The sequence below is a fragment of the Hevea brasiliensis genome, chromosome 9 (assembly GCF_030052815.1).
Source record: "Hevea brasiliensis isolate MT/VB/25A 57/8 chromosome 9, ASM3005281v1, whole genome shotgun sequence".
In the NCBI taxonomy this organism is placed as follows: Eukaryota; Viridiplantae; Streptophyta; class Magnoliopsida; order Malpighiales; family Euphorbiaceae; genus Hevea; species Hevea brasiliensis.
This window is the reverse complement of record NC_079501.1, coordinates 17,898,529-17,915,579: the sequence shown is the minus strand read 5'-3', so window position 1 is coordinate 17,915,579 and position 17,051 is coordinate 17,898,529. Positions and strand designations below refer to the sequence as shown.

Sequence of the window (17,051 nt, the reverse complement as noted above, 5' to 3'; positions counted from 1 at the left end):
ATCAACTCAAAATATTTTTCTTCAAAACTGTGAGAAAATGAAGAGAAATGAGTGTTATTTATAAGGGTGTGTAATTTTGATTTGATATGGTTTCAGTTCTAAACTTCAATTTTTTCATTTTTTTTAGAATCAAAACTTAACCATTAATATTAAAATAAAAAACTAACAAATTAGTATAAAAATAAATATTTATTTAAAAATTTTAATAAATAAAATCAAACTTACAATCCTCACATAAAAAAAATACAAGTTAGCACTAAACATCAATAATGAGTCATATAATATTTGCATCACAAATACAAAATAATACCAAATCAGTGAGCATAGCATAAAGTCAAGTTTTATTGTCACATTTTTTACTCTAAAAAACTTTAATCAACTTTCAAGTTCTAAGTATTATTTCAATACGATAACACCTTTAATTTCATATAATTAATTTCATTACCCAAAAAAGAAAGTGAGTTGAAAGAAAAAATATTATTAAAATACCAATAAAAATAATAATACAAACATATAAATAACAATACTAATATATTTTAAATATAATCCTTAATATATATTTTACATATAATCCTCATTAGGTATATTATATTATTTTCACATATTTCTTGATTATATAATATTTAACTAGAAGATAAATATATAATTAAGTATTAGAAAGTATATTTTATGACTAAAAGGGAATTTAATCATATAATTAATGATTATAAGGTGATTTAATATATTGATAAATAAAAGTAACAAAATTTAATATTAGATTATATATATAATTTTACTGAACTTATATAATATATCTAAAAAATCATAAAAAAAAATATATGTATAAAATTAGATTTTCAATTTGGTTTGATTCTTGGAAAAGAAAAAAAAATAGAATTGAATCAAAATAATAAAATAAATTTACTCGGTATGGTTCAATTTTTATAATAACGATTCTTTTTTGATACCACACCCCTAGTTATTTATATTAAAATACTTAAATGTCCTTTTATAATATAGTAGACACATAAAAAAATAAAGTATAATATTATTTTAAGAGAGAAATTATATTATCTTGTATTTTAATAATCTATCAAAACAACAAAATGTAAATTTTTTTTTTCTCTTCAATTCTTTTATTTAATTTCTTCATTTCTCATGCAGCATTAAGTATCCAAGGGGCAAATGTCTGGGGTTTATGGAGATTCTTTCGTGCATTTGCTGGGTCTTTATGTTCACATCTGTGTTGTTTGACTTGACTTGAAATTAACAAGGTCTAATTTTAAGTTTCGTGATCAAATTGACTCACAAAGTGGAAAATTATCTGCTCCATTGAATTTAATTCAACTTTTGAATTTCAGTTTTCTTCATTTTACATTTTCAATCGCCTGTTCCCATTCATCCATCAATTCTGTCCCTTCGCTAAATCAACATCCATGCTGAGCTAAGTGTATTATTCTATTTTTATCAGTTATTTACTTTTTTTTAATATAATAAGTAATTGATTTAATAGTATAAAACTTAACATTATAAGATATTTGATATTAAAAATAATAATAATCAACACCATTCACATAATATTAAATGTTGGTATCAATTCAATACTGTTAAATAATTTTAATTATGGTACTTGCTGTTTATTCTTTTTGACAAAAAGTTTTTGTGTTTTAGAAGTAAAATAATTTGCTGTTAAAATCCTTTTTTTTTAAATATTTATAGTGTTGATTTTAATTATAATCATCTGTTAGCTTATTTCAAATATTTGCTAATTTTATTAGAAAAAAAATTATTATTTAATCTTTATATTTTAATAAAATTAACTATTTAGTGTCTTATTTAAAAAATATATTATTTAGTTTATATATTTTATGTCTCTTAAGCTATTTAGTATATTTGTCAAATTTTTTATTAGTCAAAGGTTTAATGTCAGTAGAATTACTATTTATTTTTTTAGTGAAACTAATTAGTTAGTTCCTGTATTTTAAAAAATATATTAGTTGGTATCTGTAATTTGGGTTTATTAATTCTTTAATTTCTCATATTATTTTTTTTACCCAAATTACGACCGTATCCCTCTTATTTTTTTCTTATCCTTCATTATTTTTCTCTTTCCATATTTCTTCTCATTTTCATCCATACCCTTCTGCCTTTTATTCTCTTTCTATTTTTCATCTTTTGATAGAAATTGGTACATGCTATACATATAAAAGATTAATTAATTCTCCTAAATTTTCAAGTAATTAAGGTAATAATATAGGGAAATTATTTTCAAATAAAGAAAATACAAAAATGATGTGGAGAGAATTGAATGAAAATAATTTAAACAATACAAAAAAAATGTAATTGCAGATTTAGTCTTTCTACAATAAATTTTCAAGTAGAAATATATTTGTCAAAATATAGGAACTAACTAATTAGTTTAACTAAATTAAAGGACTAAATAGTAGTATTTTTCAAAATACAATGATGAACTAATTATTTTCACTAAAATAGAGAGATTAAATAATAGTTTAACACACGTTGACTAAAAGAAAATTTAACAAAAAAAAATTAAATAATTTAATAAAAATAAAATATAAAAACTAAATAGTATATTTTTTTTAGAAATACATAAATTAAATAATTAATTTTATTAAAATATAAAACTAAACAATATTTTCCCTATAAGATATGCTCACATTTTTTTTTTCTTTTACTCACACTACAAAAAATAGACACATTGCTTTAGCATTTATTAAAAAAAAAAAAAAGACATTTAACTGTTACCAAATATATTAATTAAACTACTAGTCAAACGTTAAACTGGTGTTATATTTTCTTCGAGTTTCAAAAAATTATTAACATCACATATATGCTTAATTAGGGTATCATTGGACATGTTCACACGGTGCATTAAATTCTATAAATAATGGTTATTTGCATCACTGGAGACCAATCCGCACATGCAATCCAAATTAAACCCAGTAAAAATTAAGCTTTCTCACACGTATCCAATGGTGCCCTGGCTATCCTTTTCCGTACATATTATTGTTCTTGTTCTTGCTTGCAACATCTTGGCTGCCTCTGGCAATAATGAGACAGACCTGCTTGCCTTGCTCAAATTCAAGGCCAACATTAATGGCGACCCGCTAGGAGTTGTCCATTCATGGAATTCTACCATGAACTTCTGCCATTGGCATGGTGTTACGTGTGGCCGTAGACACCAGAGGGTGACTGTGCTAGACTTGCAGTCCCTCAAGCTCTCTGGCTCCATATCACCGCATGTTGGCAATTTGAGCTTTCTAAGGGAATTAAACCTCCAAAACAATAGCTTCACTCAAGCGATCCCCCCCCAAATCGGTCGTTTACACCGTCTGCACTATTTATTCCTGCAGAACAACTCGTTTAGCGGCGAAATCCCACCTAACATATCTGGTTGTTCTAACCTTGTTAAATTCCAAGTTCAAAATAACCAGCTGGAAGGATCAATTCCAATGGAGCTTGGCTTCTTGTCCAAGGTTCAAATCATTGATCTGCAAAGAAACAATCTGACAGGAACCATCCCTCCATCTGTGGGGAATTTGTCATCCCTTCAAGCAATCTATGCCAGTGATAATAATTTCTTTTGGAGATTCCCTCATTCTCTAGGCCAATTAATGAATCTTACTATATGGGATGTATCCACAAATGGGTTTTCAGGTACCATCCCACCATCCATCTTCAATCTTTCTTCGATTGTGCTTTTTGATGTAGCTTATAATCAGTTTGAAGGTAGCCTTCCCTCTGAGATAGGCAATACTTTTCCAAATATTAAATTTCTTTCCTTCTCCTTCAATAACTTCACGGGTTCAATTCCTATTTCAATATCCAATGCTTCAAACATAGTCAGACTTCAGCTAGCTGGTAATAAGCTTACTGGGAAAGTGCCTTCCGTGGGAAACCTACACAAGCTCAAAGGGTTTTCTGTTTCAAAAAACTACCTGGGTAGTGGCGAAGATGATGACCTGAGTTTTCTCCCATCCTTGACAAACGCCACAGATTTAGAAAGAATAGGAATAGAGGAGAACAATTTTGGAGGGAGGTTACCTCGACAAATCTGCAACTTCTCAAGAAACCTCTCAGAAATATATTTCCATGACAATCAAATGTATGGAAAAATCCCCAGTGGAATTGAGAACCTCATCAGCTTGAAAATTTTCCAATTAAATGGTAACAAACTTTCAGGCAATATTCCTTCTAATATCGGAAAGCTTCGAAACCTCAGGATATTGCATCTTTCTACCAACAATTTCTCAGGCTACATTCCATCATCTTTAGGAAACCTGACCGAGTTGCTTCAATTCAGCTTGAGAGAAAATAATCTTCATGGCAATATCCCTTCCAGCCTAGGGAAATGCCAAAAACTGCTAGCTTTCGAACTTTCTTTCAACAATCTTAGTGGTACCATACCCCCACAACTTATGAGTCTCTCCTCTTTATCTATGCTTGTTGATTTGTCTTATAACCATTTGAATGGTGATCTTCCCATAGAAGTTGGAAAGTTGGGTAACTTGGGGATTTTGGATGTTCGTAATAATATGTTGTCGGGTAAGATTCCTGAAAGTCTTGGAAGTTGCAAAAGTTTAGAAGTGTTGCACATGGATGGAAACTTTTTCCAAGGGCCCATTCCTTCATCCTTTGAATCATTGAGGGGTCTTCGAGTATTAGATCTTTCCCGTAACAATTTGTCTGGCAAAATTGCAGAGTTTCTGCAAGATTTTAAGTTATTGGCAAAGTTAAATCTATCATACAATGATTTTGAAGGTGAAGTGCCACTAAACGGAGTTTTCAAGAATGCAAGGGCAACATGGATCAAGGGAAATAATAAACTTTGTGGTGGGATTCCTGAATTTCATCTACCTATATGCACTTTTGATCATAAGCCGAAGAAGAGAATGAAGACAATAGTGATTTCCATAATCTCTCCACTTCTTGGAGTAACACTTGTATTTGCATGTTTCATTCTTTATCGATCAAGAAAGAAAAGAAGAGACAATAATAGATCAAGCTCTTATGAGAATACACTTTTGAAGGTGTCTTATCATAGTCTCCTAAGAGCAACAAATGAATTCTCTTCAGCAAATTTAATTGGTGCAGGTAGCTTTGGCTCTGTGTATAAAGGAATTCTTGATGAAGAGGGAAGAGCTATTCCTATTGCTGTCAAGGTATTTAACCTTCAGCGTCGAGGTGCTTCTAGGAGTTTCATGGCTGAATGTGAAGCATTGAGGAACATCAGACATCGAAATCTTGTCAAGGTATTAACAGCATGCTCAAGCATTGACCATCATGGCAATGATTTCAAGGCTTTGGTTTATGAATTCATGACCAATGGAAGTTTGGAGGAATGGTTGCATCCTACTCCCACGCCAGATGAAGGAGCAAAAACTTTGAATCTTCTTCAGAGAATAAACATTGCAATTGATATTGCCTCTGCAATAGAGTATCTCCATCTTCACTGTGAAACACCAATAATTCATTGTGATCTCAAGCCAAGTAATATTCTCCTTGATGATGAAATGATTGGGCGTGTAAGTGATTTTGGGTTAGCAAAGTTCTTTTCTGAGGAAACCCTTCAAAACAAGTCAAGTTCTTTCGGTGTAAGAGGAACAATCGGTTACACTCCTCCAGGTAAATATACTTTCTTTATATTTTATTTATTTCTTATTCTCTTTTTTATTCTTAATTTTATAAAAATATTCAAGTAAAATGCATTGATAGCTTATCTTTATTAGTATCTGCAATTTCACTTCTTTTTTACTAATAATACAAAAAAGTTATGCATTTAATAAATTTTTACACATTTCTATGCATAGAGTATGGTGCGGGATTCGAAATATCAACTTACGGTGATGTATATGGTTATGGCATAATCTTATTGGAGATGTTCACAGCAAAAAGACCTACTGATAACATATTTATGGAAGGTTTGAATCTTCATAATTTCGTGAAAATAGCTTTACCTGAAAGAGTCTTTGATATTGTAGATCCAATTCTTCTTGAAGGAAGTTCCATGACCCTGGACAACTCAATTTCAAACCATAATCACAATTTTAGTAGCATTCAAAATAACATAATTCTTGAGTGCTTGATTTCAATATTTGAAATTGGGATATCTTGTTCGGCTGAGTTACCAAGAGAACGAATGAATATCAATGACGTTGTTGCTCAACTTAGTTCAACAAAAAAGAAACTTCTTAAAGCTCGAGTGCATTAAGAGAAAGGGAATACATTTGACGAAGCAGGTAATCATTTTGTCATCTATCTTCAAATCTAAATATATATGAAGTCATACACATATGTATATTGCTTGCCATTTTTTTTTTTCTACGTTAAAAATTTAAAATGTTATGATAATCGTTATATAGCCTTAATATCAACTTAAAATCAAAGATTTAGAGCTCTTATTAATTATTCTTAATTCTTTTATTCGAAGGCGCACAGGATGACTCAAGTGGAAAGCATGCAGTACTCCTAATTGACAGAAACAAGCACAAGCATTTTTGTTAATAAATAGTGACGATGATAGTGCGACAATTAATGTACAAATTGTATTTCCTATTAAGCTTTTGATTGTGTTGTTGTTTCATCTTATGGATAATGGGCCTCTACTAAGCTTTTTTAATTATTTTGCATTGGATATTGCTCTTAGTTAATGTCTTTAATTAAACTATTTTTCACAATTGATTTGTGATGCATTTATTTTATATGAATAAAGTGAATTTCTTATAATCCTGATATTTAAAATTGACTCGGCTCGAAAATTGATGAAGGTAAATAATTAAAGATTTAAAGTTTAGTTGGAGTTGAATCGTAATTAAATTAGCACAACGTTCATCATGAATGAATACTGTATATCATGTAATATAACTAATAGTCTTTTATATATTGATATTAGTATAATAATTTTTTAATATAATATATTAATTTATATTGCATACTATTTAATTAATATTATAATTATATTATGCAATTAATTTTTTTATAAATTAATATATATAATTAAATTAAATATTAATATATTAAATTAATATTACCGTAATAAATATGTACAATTTTTATAAATTAATTTTAATATATTACCATAAATATATCATTTATCTAATATTTAGTAAATTTATCTAATTTACTCTTAATTTCAATTAATATAACTTAATTTTTAATGAACAATAATTTTTAAAGTTAACTATACAAAAATATGAATAATAAATTTACATCATCAATAACAGTAATTTATAACTATATAATTTTATATATTTTTTTTTATCTTAAAGAAAGTTATTACGTGCCATTAATTAATGATTGACGTGTGTATAAAAAAAAGACATCATTTGACCCAATTTTGTAAATTTTAATGAGTTTTCGTAATTTTCAATTTTTAGATACTGACCAGACTAGCCAGAGCTCAATTCCAAATTTTCTGATTAAATAATCTGGATTTCACAACTATACACACAAGGTACATTGATATCATAATAATTTGACCATAATTAAGAAAACATCCAAACAAAATATTCACATATATATATATATATATATATATATATATATATATATATATATATATATATATATATATATACATTAAATTGTATTTATTGATTATAAGAATAACATACATCAAAATATAAAAGATTAATATTTTTTTAAAAATAATTTGGAGAAATTAATTTATGCATCAAATAACTATAATACTTTTTTTTTTTCAATAATAATAATATGATGGGATGGGGTAAACTTAAAAGTGAAGTAGGTGGCTATAGTTTAGTTATAAAATTGAAGGAGAAGTGCATATGGAAGTTGATTCCAAGTATCAGGAACACCAGGTAGACACCAATGGCTGCAATCCATATCGTTGTGGCCTCCATGGCCATAGACGGAGGGATGGCCATCTTTTCTTAGCTGTGAAAGGGCAGTGACGTTAAGCAAGTACACTGGCTTTTGTATACCTCGCAATACTTTCTCTACAACGAGCTCTGCTGGGTGGGGACCCGCCGGATAATTTGGCCCTGAGACTGGCTGCTTTTGTCCCTCGCAGTACCTTGCTTTGTCCTCCCCCCAGTCACTTCCACTGTTTTCAAAACAGCATATATAAGAATAATAATAACAATAATAATATATGCTCTTGTAAGAAAGCTTGTTAATGTTATTACTGTTGATCTCCTTTTATTTTATGAAAAGTAATTTATATATAAATGAAAATATTTTTTATAATATTAAATTATTAACATGTATTAATATCACACATTCATAAAAACTTTTATATTTTATTAAAATTTTTAAAAATAATTTTAATTATTTTTTATAAAAATAACTTAATTTTTACTTTGATTAAAAAAATAACTTAATTTTATTGATAAAATTTGTAAAATTTAGAATTTTAATTTGGTTGATTGAATAAATATTTAATAAAGTATTAAAATTAGCCAAATCAAAATCAATAAATTAAATTGTAATTCCACAAAAAGATATAGCTTTCCTTAATTCCATCATCAGGTAATGAAAATTAATGTAAGGTTTTGGGTAAAATTAATATGATAATGAACTCACTTGTTATGATCGGGTGAAACTCCTTGGAAGAAGACCATGGTTTTTGCAGGTTGTACATTGGTGTCAACCCATTTAGCCCAAGTATTCAAAGCCTTCTCATATGCTACCAATCGATCCATGTCTTGGTACACATTGTTCCCCTCTTGGATAAAATTCCATCTAATTAACAATTGAAAAAATAAACTAAATTATATACGAATACTTGACATACAATAATTATAGAAATAATAAGAGCAAAATATAAATGTACGGTTGTTTTCTTCCAGTGTGAAGCCACCAATGCCAAGTATTGAACATCAAAACATCAATTCCTTTCCATAACTTTCCACCTTCAATGGAATCCAGTTTCAGAACAGCACCTTTACTTGTATTCACTGTGTCTACTAGAAATGCATTGCGTGAAAACATCACTTTTGTTTTGTATTCCTGCAAAATAACATTTTTAACATTTAGATATATTAATTATAGGATAAATTACATAAAAATATATATTTTGTGTGGTGAAAATATGATTTAGGCTACTTACGTGCATTAATCCAAATTCATTATACTTAAACTCTAAAAATCATATACATTACTGAAAAGTGACAAAATTTAAATATTATGTACATTAAATAAAAAATATAACTAAATGAAAAATGAAAATTCAAACGTGCATTAGATTTAAATTCATATATAATAGATAAATAATATATATTTAATTACTGAATTAAATAAGAATAGATGATTATCGTATTGTTTGCATTTGAGCAATGAATATTTCAATGACAATGATTTTTATCATGTAAAAAATATTACATAAGCATGCATGCAAAATTATAAAAATGTAGGATTGGAGAGGGAATGATATTCTCACCGGGAATGTGAAGGTGGAGAGGCCTCCGGTCCTCACAGAGGTATAGCTAGCATTAGGAACAGCCACATGAAGCATACACGTGAGCGATTGCCATTGGTTCAAACTTAATGAATCTCCTACGAACATTATTCTTTTCCGTTTCACTTTTGATAAGAAGTCTCCACCGTTAAATCTACGTCAATGCCACCACACAGCAAATTCAGACACAAATATGAATTAGCTCAACTTAATAAATAAAATAAAATAAATATTTTTCTCTCTATGAAGACTAATGTTTAAGCATTTAAAATCAAGAGATTTTAAATTTAATTCTCACTATTATTTAGTTATTATTTTATTTATATTTAATTGGATTAATTATAAAAAAATTAGTGGAATTATTAAATATTTTTTTTTTTAAATTTGCTTCAAAATGCACTTTAATAGTTTAATGTTTATTTTGTACTACAAAACTTAAAGGGTTGAAATTTTTATAACCTTTTTCTCTTTATAAATTTATATTATAACAAAAAATTTTAAAAAAGTGTTTAATAAAACTCATGATTTATCTATTTTGTTTCCATGTATCCAAGTATCTATCAATCTCTCTCTCCTCCCATGGTAGAGCTCAGATTTTTTCTCCCTTTTTATTTCAATTTTTTTTTAATTTTAAATTTTATATAAAAAGAAGAATCATCCTAATTTGAATATTGGTTTTACTTATTGAAAAAAAATTAATTTAATCTATTTTTAATTTTTTATTTAATTTAATTTAAAAAATTCAATTAGCCTAAAAATCAAGAAAATTAAAAATTTGAGCACTTAATTTTTTTAGCTTAACTAAAAAAAATTAAGAAATTTAGTTTCAAAATTAAGAAACTGCACTTCTTAATGAAATATATATAAGAAAGTATCCCTTGGTGCATTGTAACACCTCTAATTTTTAAATTTATTATTTTGTGGGTAAATATTAATATTTTATTTTATTTAAATTTTAGAAAATTATTTGAAATTTTTCGGATTTTAGAAATCGGGTTCGATTTTCCGAAAATATAAAACTTTGATGATTTTTAAAAATTAATTTAAAGACAACGTGTCAATACTAAAAGTATATTTGGACTATACGAATTTTTCTGAGTTTTCTAGAATTTTTTCGAAATTTTTGGGCCTCGTTTTTGGTCCCAAGGCAGAGTAAAAATTCAAAATTTTGTATCTTAAATTGGACTGACCGAATCGAACTAGATCGGACCGATCGAATCAGACCGGCCAGCTCTTTTGCTTCTTCCTTCTGCCGTGCGCCTGACACTTCTCCTTCCTCTCCCGTTTTCTCTCTCCTCTCACCTCCTCTAGCCGGTGCGCCACCACCCAACCCTCCCCACTTGCCGGTGCGCCGCCCCAGCACCTCCCCACCGCCGGTCAACGCTCCAGGCAGCCAGAAAACGCATGCAAAGTCCCCCCCTGCGCGCACACGTCACTTTGCTTTTCTGGCCAAAATTCAGCCGATCTGGCTACCGATCGGACAGGGTCTTGTGTCAAAACTCTTCTACACCTCGAGAGCTTTCCATAGACAACAAGAACACCAAAATCCATCAAGCGATTTGCCCAATTTTTGCCCAGGAAGTTTTAGCCCATTTCGACTTTTGGGCTAAATTTCTAGCAAACCGTGAACCCCACGAGAAAATCGAGAGTACCGGAGTGGTCCACTCATCAAGGGGGTATTGTTGGCCCATTTTTCAGTGAGGCTAAACTTGCGAGACAGAGTCAGAGTTTCCCAGCACAGAGACCAGCAATTGATGCATATTATAGAAAGAGTACAGCAGGGTGCCCTTATGCAAGGTTCCAGGATATGTGTGCTCGACGTGGACAATCTCAGAAATGAAATCATGCGAGAGGCACACTGTACACTGTACAATGTCCACCCAGGCTATACCAAGATGTACCATGATATGAAAGATAGCTATTGGTGGAATGGCATGAAGAGAGACATAGCAAACTTTGTGTCCAAGTGCTTGACTTGTCAGAAGGTGAAGTTTGAACACCAAAGGCCGTTAGGGAAGCTGCAAGAGCTCCCTATCCTAGAATGGAAGTGGGAAATGATTGCTATGGATTTTGTGACGGGATATGATTCGATATGGGTAATTGTAGACCGTCTAACTAAATCAGCTCATTTTCTGCCTGTGAAGACCACATATTTTGTTGCACAGTACGCTCGACTCTATATTCGAGAAATAGTTAGATTGCATGGAGTTCCTGCTCCATAATATCTGACAGAGGGCCCTAGTTCACTTCTCAGTTTTGGAGGAAGTTGCAGGAGGCACTTGGCACACACTTGAACTTTAGTACCGCTTTCCACCCTCAGACAGACGGGCAGTCCAAAAGGACAATCCAAACATTGGAAAACATGCTTCGCATGTGTGTTTTGGATTTTGGAGGTCAATGGGATAATCAGCTACCCTCGGTGGAGTTTGCCTACAACAACAGTTATCATGCCAGCATAGGGATGGAACCCTATGAGGTACTATATGGCAGAAAGTGTAGGTCTTTTCTGTGTTGGACGGAAATGGGAGAAGCAAAAGTGCATGATATAGACCTAGTGCAGTACACTTTAGAGATAGTTCCTTTAATCAGGGAACGATTAAAAACAGCTTTCAGTAGGCAGCAGAGTTATGCAGATCCTAGACGGAGGGATGTAGAGTTTTCAATAGGCGATTACGTATTTCTAAAGGTTTCTCCGATGAAGGGAGTCATGAGATTTGGAAATAATGGCAAGTTGGCACCTCGGTACATTAGACCTTTTGAGGTTACTGATAGAGTTGGAGCAGTTACCTACCTGTTGGAGTTACCACCCAACCTTTCTCATGTTCATCATGTATTTCGCATCTCCATGCTTAGGAAATACATACCTGATCCTTCTCATGTGCTACAGCTGGAAGTGGTAGAGCTGAAAGAAGACCTGACTTTTGAGGAGCAACCTGTAGCCATAGTGGACTACCAAGTGAGGCAGTTAAGATCAAAACAGATCTCTATGGTTAAGGTTTTGTGGAGGAGCTAGTCAGTGGAAGAGTGCACCTGGGAGTCAGAGCGGGACATGCATAGTAAGTACCCTTATCTATTCAATGTGTAATTCTGTACTTTATTCTGCCTTGTGTAAAAATTCGATGATGAATTTTTTGTAAGAGGGGAAGAATATAACACCCCTAATTTTTAAATTTATTATTTTGTGGGTAAATATTAATATTTTATTTTATTTAAATTTTAGGAAATTATTTAAAATTTTTCGAATTTTAGAAATCGGGTTCGATTTTTCGAAAATATAAAACTTTGATGATTTTTAAAAATTAATTTAAAGATCACTTGACAAAACTAAAAATATATTTAGACTCTACGAATTTTTTTGAGTTTTTTTGAATTTTTTTGAAATTTTTGGGCTTCGTTTTCGATCCCAAGGCAGAGTAAAAATTTAAAATTTTGTATCTTGAATTGGACAGGCAGAATCAAACCGGACTGGATCGGACCGGCCAGCTCTTTTTCTTCTTCCTTCCACCACATGCCCGACACTTCTCCTTCCTCTCCCATTTTCTCTCTCCTCTCACCTCTTCTTGCAGTGCCGCCGCCACCCCAGCCCTCCCTACTCGCCGGCGCTCTGCCCCAGCACCTCCCCACCGCTGGCCAAAACTCCAGGGCACCGGAAAACACGCGCGAAGTCCCCCCCTGGGCGCGAGCATCGCTTCGCTTTCCCTGCTAAAATCCGATCGATCTAGCTACCGATCAGATCGGGTCTTGTGTCAAAACTCTTCTACACCTCGAGAGCTTTCTATAGACATCAAGAACACCAAAATCCATCGAGCGATTTGCCCAATTTTTATTCGAGAAGTTTTAGCCCATTTTGATTTTGGGCTAAATTTCTCGCAAATCGTGAACCCCATAAGAAAATTGAGAGTACCGGAGTGCTCCACTCATTGAGAGCTTTGCGGCAATATAAATTTCAAAATTTTTTGATATCGTTTTTCAGTGGGTCCCACGAAACTTCATAGTGCTTTTCCGAGCACTAAATGAGCTTAGAAAATTCTGTGAAAATTATATACTAACCCCTGTGTTGTGAGCTTCGTGTAGGTACTTTCAATTCGAGAAAATTCAATGGTTGTCCGGGTCTGTAAATTTCGGGCCAGGCAGACAGGCTACCGAAAAAGTCTTGGAATTAAGTTGAGATTTTGGCTACCCCACCATTGTCAGACATCCTGAGCGTGTTCCCAAGGTCAGAATCGGCATAGGTAAACCCGAACCTTGCTTTTTCTTAACTATCTTGTGCTTGAATTAGATTAAAAATCCATAAAATACTCGTGGTAGCTTAGAAAATTATAATTCCTTTTGCATTAGCTTAGTAATAATGCTAAGGACCGCGGGGCAAAGTTTTAGAATTTTTAGAACTCATTTGGGTAGTTTTTGCAAAAGGGTTAATTATAAGGACTAAACTGTAATTTTCAATATTCTGATTGTTGACTATTTGGATGGGCCCAGGAGGGGCTGTGTGATGTGATTGAGTTGTGAGTGTGTGGTTTGTGAATATAGAAGTGTGCTTTAAGCCCTTTTGTAGGTTGAGTAAGTCCTAGGTATAGGGGAGACTCTGCCTGATTTTTGACACGACTTAGGACATTTTTTTGTCTTTTCTTAGTTTGTATTGAGTCAAATGTATTAAATAATTGTAATAAAATTATCAGGTGAGCTAGGACAGCCTTCCTCCTCCGCCCAACCGCCGCAATGACTTCGGTTAAGTCTGTGAGTAAAATATTAATTTTAATTGTAATTTCGATATTATTATATGTTTAAGCATGCCCATGCATCACTTATAAATATATATTTATGTAGTTAAATACTAGGCATATTTTATGTTACATTCATAATTGTTAAAGTGCCATGGATGTTGTTTGTGGTAATTTGGAGCAGTGTGTGTGCGTGGCGTGCGTGTGGTATGGTATTGGATATGGGCAGGACGGGTAGACACGGCTTGAGAGACACTCGCTGGGACCAGATCCTTCGGGATAGACACAGCTTGAGAGACACTCGCTGGGACCCCGCATTTGGTTTATTAAGCGAAAGTCCAGCTTGAGAAACACTCGCTGGCAGAGGTTGGATTAAGAGGGCTGTATAGGGGATCAGCTCCCATATACGTATTGTTTGACAGTGTTGGGTGTGTGAGTGCTCCAAATTGCCTTTTTACTGTTATGATATGAAAATATTGACGATATTGCATTTCACTCTACATGGTGCATTAGCTTTAGATAGCTATAGAGATTATGGTTAAAATTGATATTTTACTCTCTGAGTCGAATGCTCACTCTTGTTCATCTATTTTTTCCAGGCTACAAGAGGATTATTTGTTGTGGCTAACTTGCTCTTCTTCTTCGCAGGTCCATTGATAGCATTTAATGTATTCTGTATAATTGAGTTAAATTTTTAGACTCTGCATGTGTTAAAAGTACTTATTTTATTTTGGACCTGTATTATAAAAGTTATGTTGGACCTGTAAGATTATTAATTGTGTGCATGATGGGATTGGATGAGGGAGCTAAGCTTTCATTTGAGTTATGACCTTTTTATTATGTGGAGGGTGAGCTGAGCTCCCCAATTTATTATATATTGTGTTTACAGGTCGGGCGAGTCAAAAAATCCCCGTTAAATGATCCATTTTGTGGCCGAACTCTATCTAATTGAATTCTTGAAATTGGGCCCAAATGGGCCTTAGAGTTGGGTTGAGAAATAGTTAGGCTTACTACGGACCTCGGAGGTTTTAGGCTGGCCCAAGTCCTAGTGCCGGTCCGGCCCATAAGTTGGGTCGTGACATGCATCATGTTTGCGGATGATATAGTTCTGTTAGATGAGACGTAAGAAAGAGTCAATAGAAAGCTAGAGTTTTGGAGAAGTACTTTAGAGTCAAAGAGTTTTAAGTTAAGTAGAACGAATACATAATACATGCATTGCAAGTTTAGTGAAGATCGAACTGGTGATAGGGAATGAGTTAATTTGGATAGAGTGATACTGTCCCAAAGTAATCATTTTAAATATCTCGGCTCAGTCCTTCAAGTAGATGGGAGACGTGAGGAGGATGTTAGTCATAGGATTATAGCTGGATGGTTGAAGTGGAGATGTACCACGAGAGTTTTATGTGATCGTAAAATTTTCAATAAGTTGAAAGGAAAATTTTACCGTACAGTCATACGACCGGCCATTTTATATGGTAGTGAGTGTTAGGCACTGAAGGAGTCGCACGTGTCTAAGATAAGAGTTGCGGAGATGAGAATATTAAAGTAGATGAGTGGCCATACTATACTAGATAAAGTCCATAATGAGAATATTAGAGAAAAAGTAAAAGTGGTGCCTTGAGGATAAATTGAGAGAATGGAGACTGAGGTGGTTTAGTCATGTGAAGTATAGATATACGGAGGCTCCAGTTAGACAAGTAGAGCACATTATGGTAGAGGATAGAAAGAAAAAAAGGGGTAGACCTAAACTGACTTGGAGGACAGTAGTACAACAATACCTAGAAACATTACACATTTCCGATGATTTAATCCAAAATCGTTTAGAGTAGAGAAAGAGAATCCATATAGCCGACCCCAAATTTTCGGGATAAAGGCTTAGTTGAGAGTTGAGAGAGATATTTCATATTTTTAATTTTAATTTGAGATATAATAATAACTAATCATTTGTTGCATGAATTATTTATTTTTTATTTTATTAACATAACTTAATATATATTTTTTATATTTCATATTTTTATAGTTATATTATAAAACTTTAATTAATTATAATTTTATTTTAAGTGCTAATAAATAAATAAGTTGATTAATAGATTATGTAAAAAAGTTAATTAATAGATTATTTTTATTATTTCTAAATTAGTTTATGTATACCAATAGAATGATAAACAAAGTTAAAAAAAAAAAAAATTGCCACATTACAGTTATAGAAGTATCACTCTTAAAATTTGCAGACCTTAAACATAAGAAATATTTTTAAAAATAAATTTTTAAATTTTATAAATAAATTTTAAAAAATAATTCATATTTTTTTAATATAATAAAAATTTTAATTAAAAAATTATTGATTTTTAGAATATATAACATAATAAGCGGAGTTTTATAATATCTAAAATTATAAACTTAATAATTTTAAAATTCTTAAAAGATGTAGTGAAAGAATTTTAAATAATTATTATTTTTATATGAGATAAAATTTTAATATTTCAAATTTTAAAACTTCATTCTCCATATTAGAGACTAGGGATTTTTCCTTTGCGTTTTGCCATTTTTTTTCAAAAGGTGTGGCCATAATTAAAAGTTTGGAGGTTGGAAATTCTTTGGCGGGTTTGCTGCGTCTGACTGCTCATGTCTTCTCTTAATATGATAAGACTAAGTCCAAGTTCAAAGTCTTCTAAGAGAGTGTTTAGTTGCTGGTGATGGTGATAGGCGATGAACACCCAAACAGAAATTATAGTGTTTGCAAGTTTAAAAATAGAGTGATGGCGATGTACAACTAATATGATACCCATCAGCTGCAAATTGTATCAACTCTATTTTTAGAGCTGTTTCTCATCCGCTGATAACTGATTTGGTTTTATTTTTTATTTTGACTATATTATCCTTTTTTATTTATTTTGAAAATTAATATTATT

At 31.7% G+C, this 17,051-nt stretch overlaps 2 protein-coding genes across 2 annotated transcripts; one reads left to right on the top strand and one right to left on the bottom strand.

The window, feature by feature from the left end:
* The first annotated feature begins 2,860 nt into the window (after positions 1–2,860).
* On the top strand, positions 2,861–6,631 carry LOC110671416 (probable LRR receptor-like serine/threonine-protein kinase At3g47570). Its single transcript, XM_058153244.1, has 3 exons — positions 2,861–5,625; positions 5,811–6,239; positions 6,431–6,631. The coding sequence occupies exons 1-2, from the start codon at positions 2,922–2,924 to the stop codon at positions 6,209–6,211; spliced, it is 3,105 nt and encodes a 1,034-aa protein (XP_058009227.1). The 5' UTR covers positions 2,861–2,921; the 3' UTR covers positions 6,212–6,239; positions 6,431–6,631.
* Positions 6,632–7,738: 1,107 nt separating this feature from the next.
* Positions 7,739–10,824, bottom strand: LOC110671415 (protein trichome birefringence-like 43). Its single transcript, XM_058152145.1, has 5 exons — positions 10,763–10,824; positions 9,401–9,572; positions 8,795–8,970; positions 8,545–8,703; positions 7,739–8,065 (listed from the first exon to the last, which is right to left on the bottom strand). The coding sequence occupies exons 1-5, from the start codon at positions 10,822–10,824 to the stop codon at positions 7,759–7,761; spliced, it is 876 nt and encodes a 291-aa protein (XP_058008128.1). The 3' UTR covers positions 7,739–7,758.
* Positions 10,825–17,051: the final 6,227 nt, after the last annotated feature.

Excerpts from the sequence above, each read along its gene's own strand:
- LOC110671416 (XM_058153244.1), top strand. The coding sequence starts at position 2,922 with ATGCAATCCAAATTAAACCCAGTAAAAATTAAGCTTTCTCACACGTAT. Across the intron at positions 5,626-5,810 it reads AATCGGTTACACTCCTCCAG|AGTATGGTGCGGGATTCGAA; the intron begins GTAAATATACTT and ends TTCTATGCATAG.
- LOC110671415 (XM_058152145.1), bottom strand. The coding sequence starts at position 10,824 with ATGCGTTTTCTGGCTGCCTGGAGCGTTGACCGGCGGTGGGGAGGTGCT. Across the intron at positions 9,573-10,762 it reads GGTGCTGGGGCGGCGCACCG|ATTTAACGGTGGAGACTTCT; the intron begins GCAAGTGGGGAG and ends GCATTGACGTAG. Across the intron at positions 8,066-8,544 it reads GTTTCACCCGATCATAACAA|TGGAAGTGACTGGGGGGAGG; the intron begins GTGAGTTCATTA and ends TTTTGAAAACAG.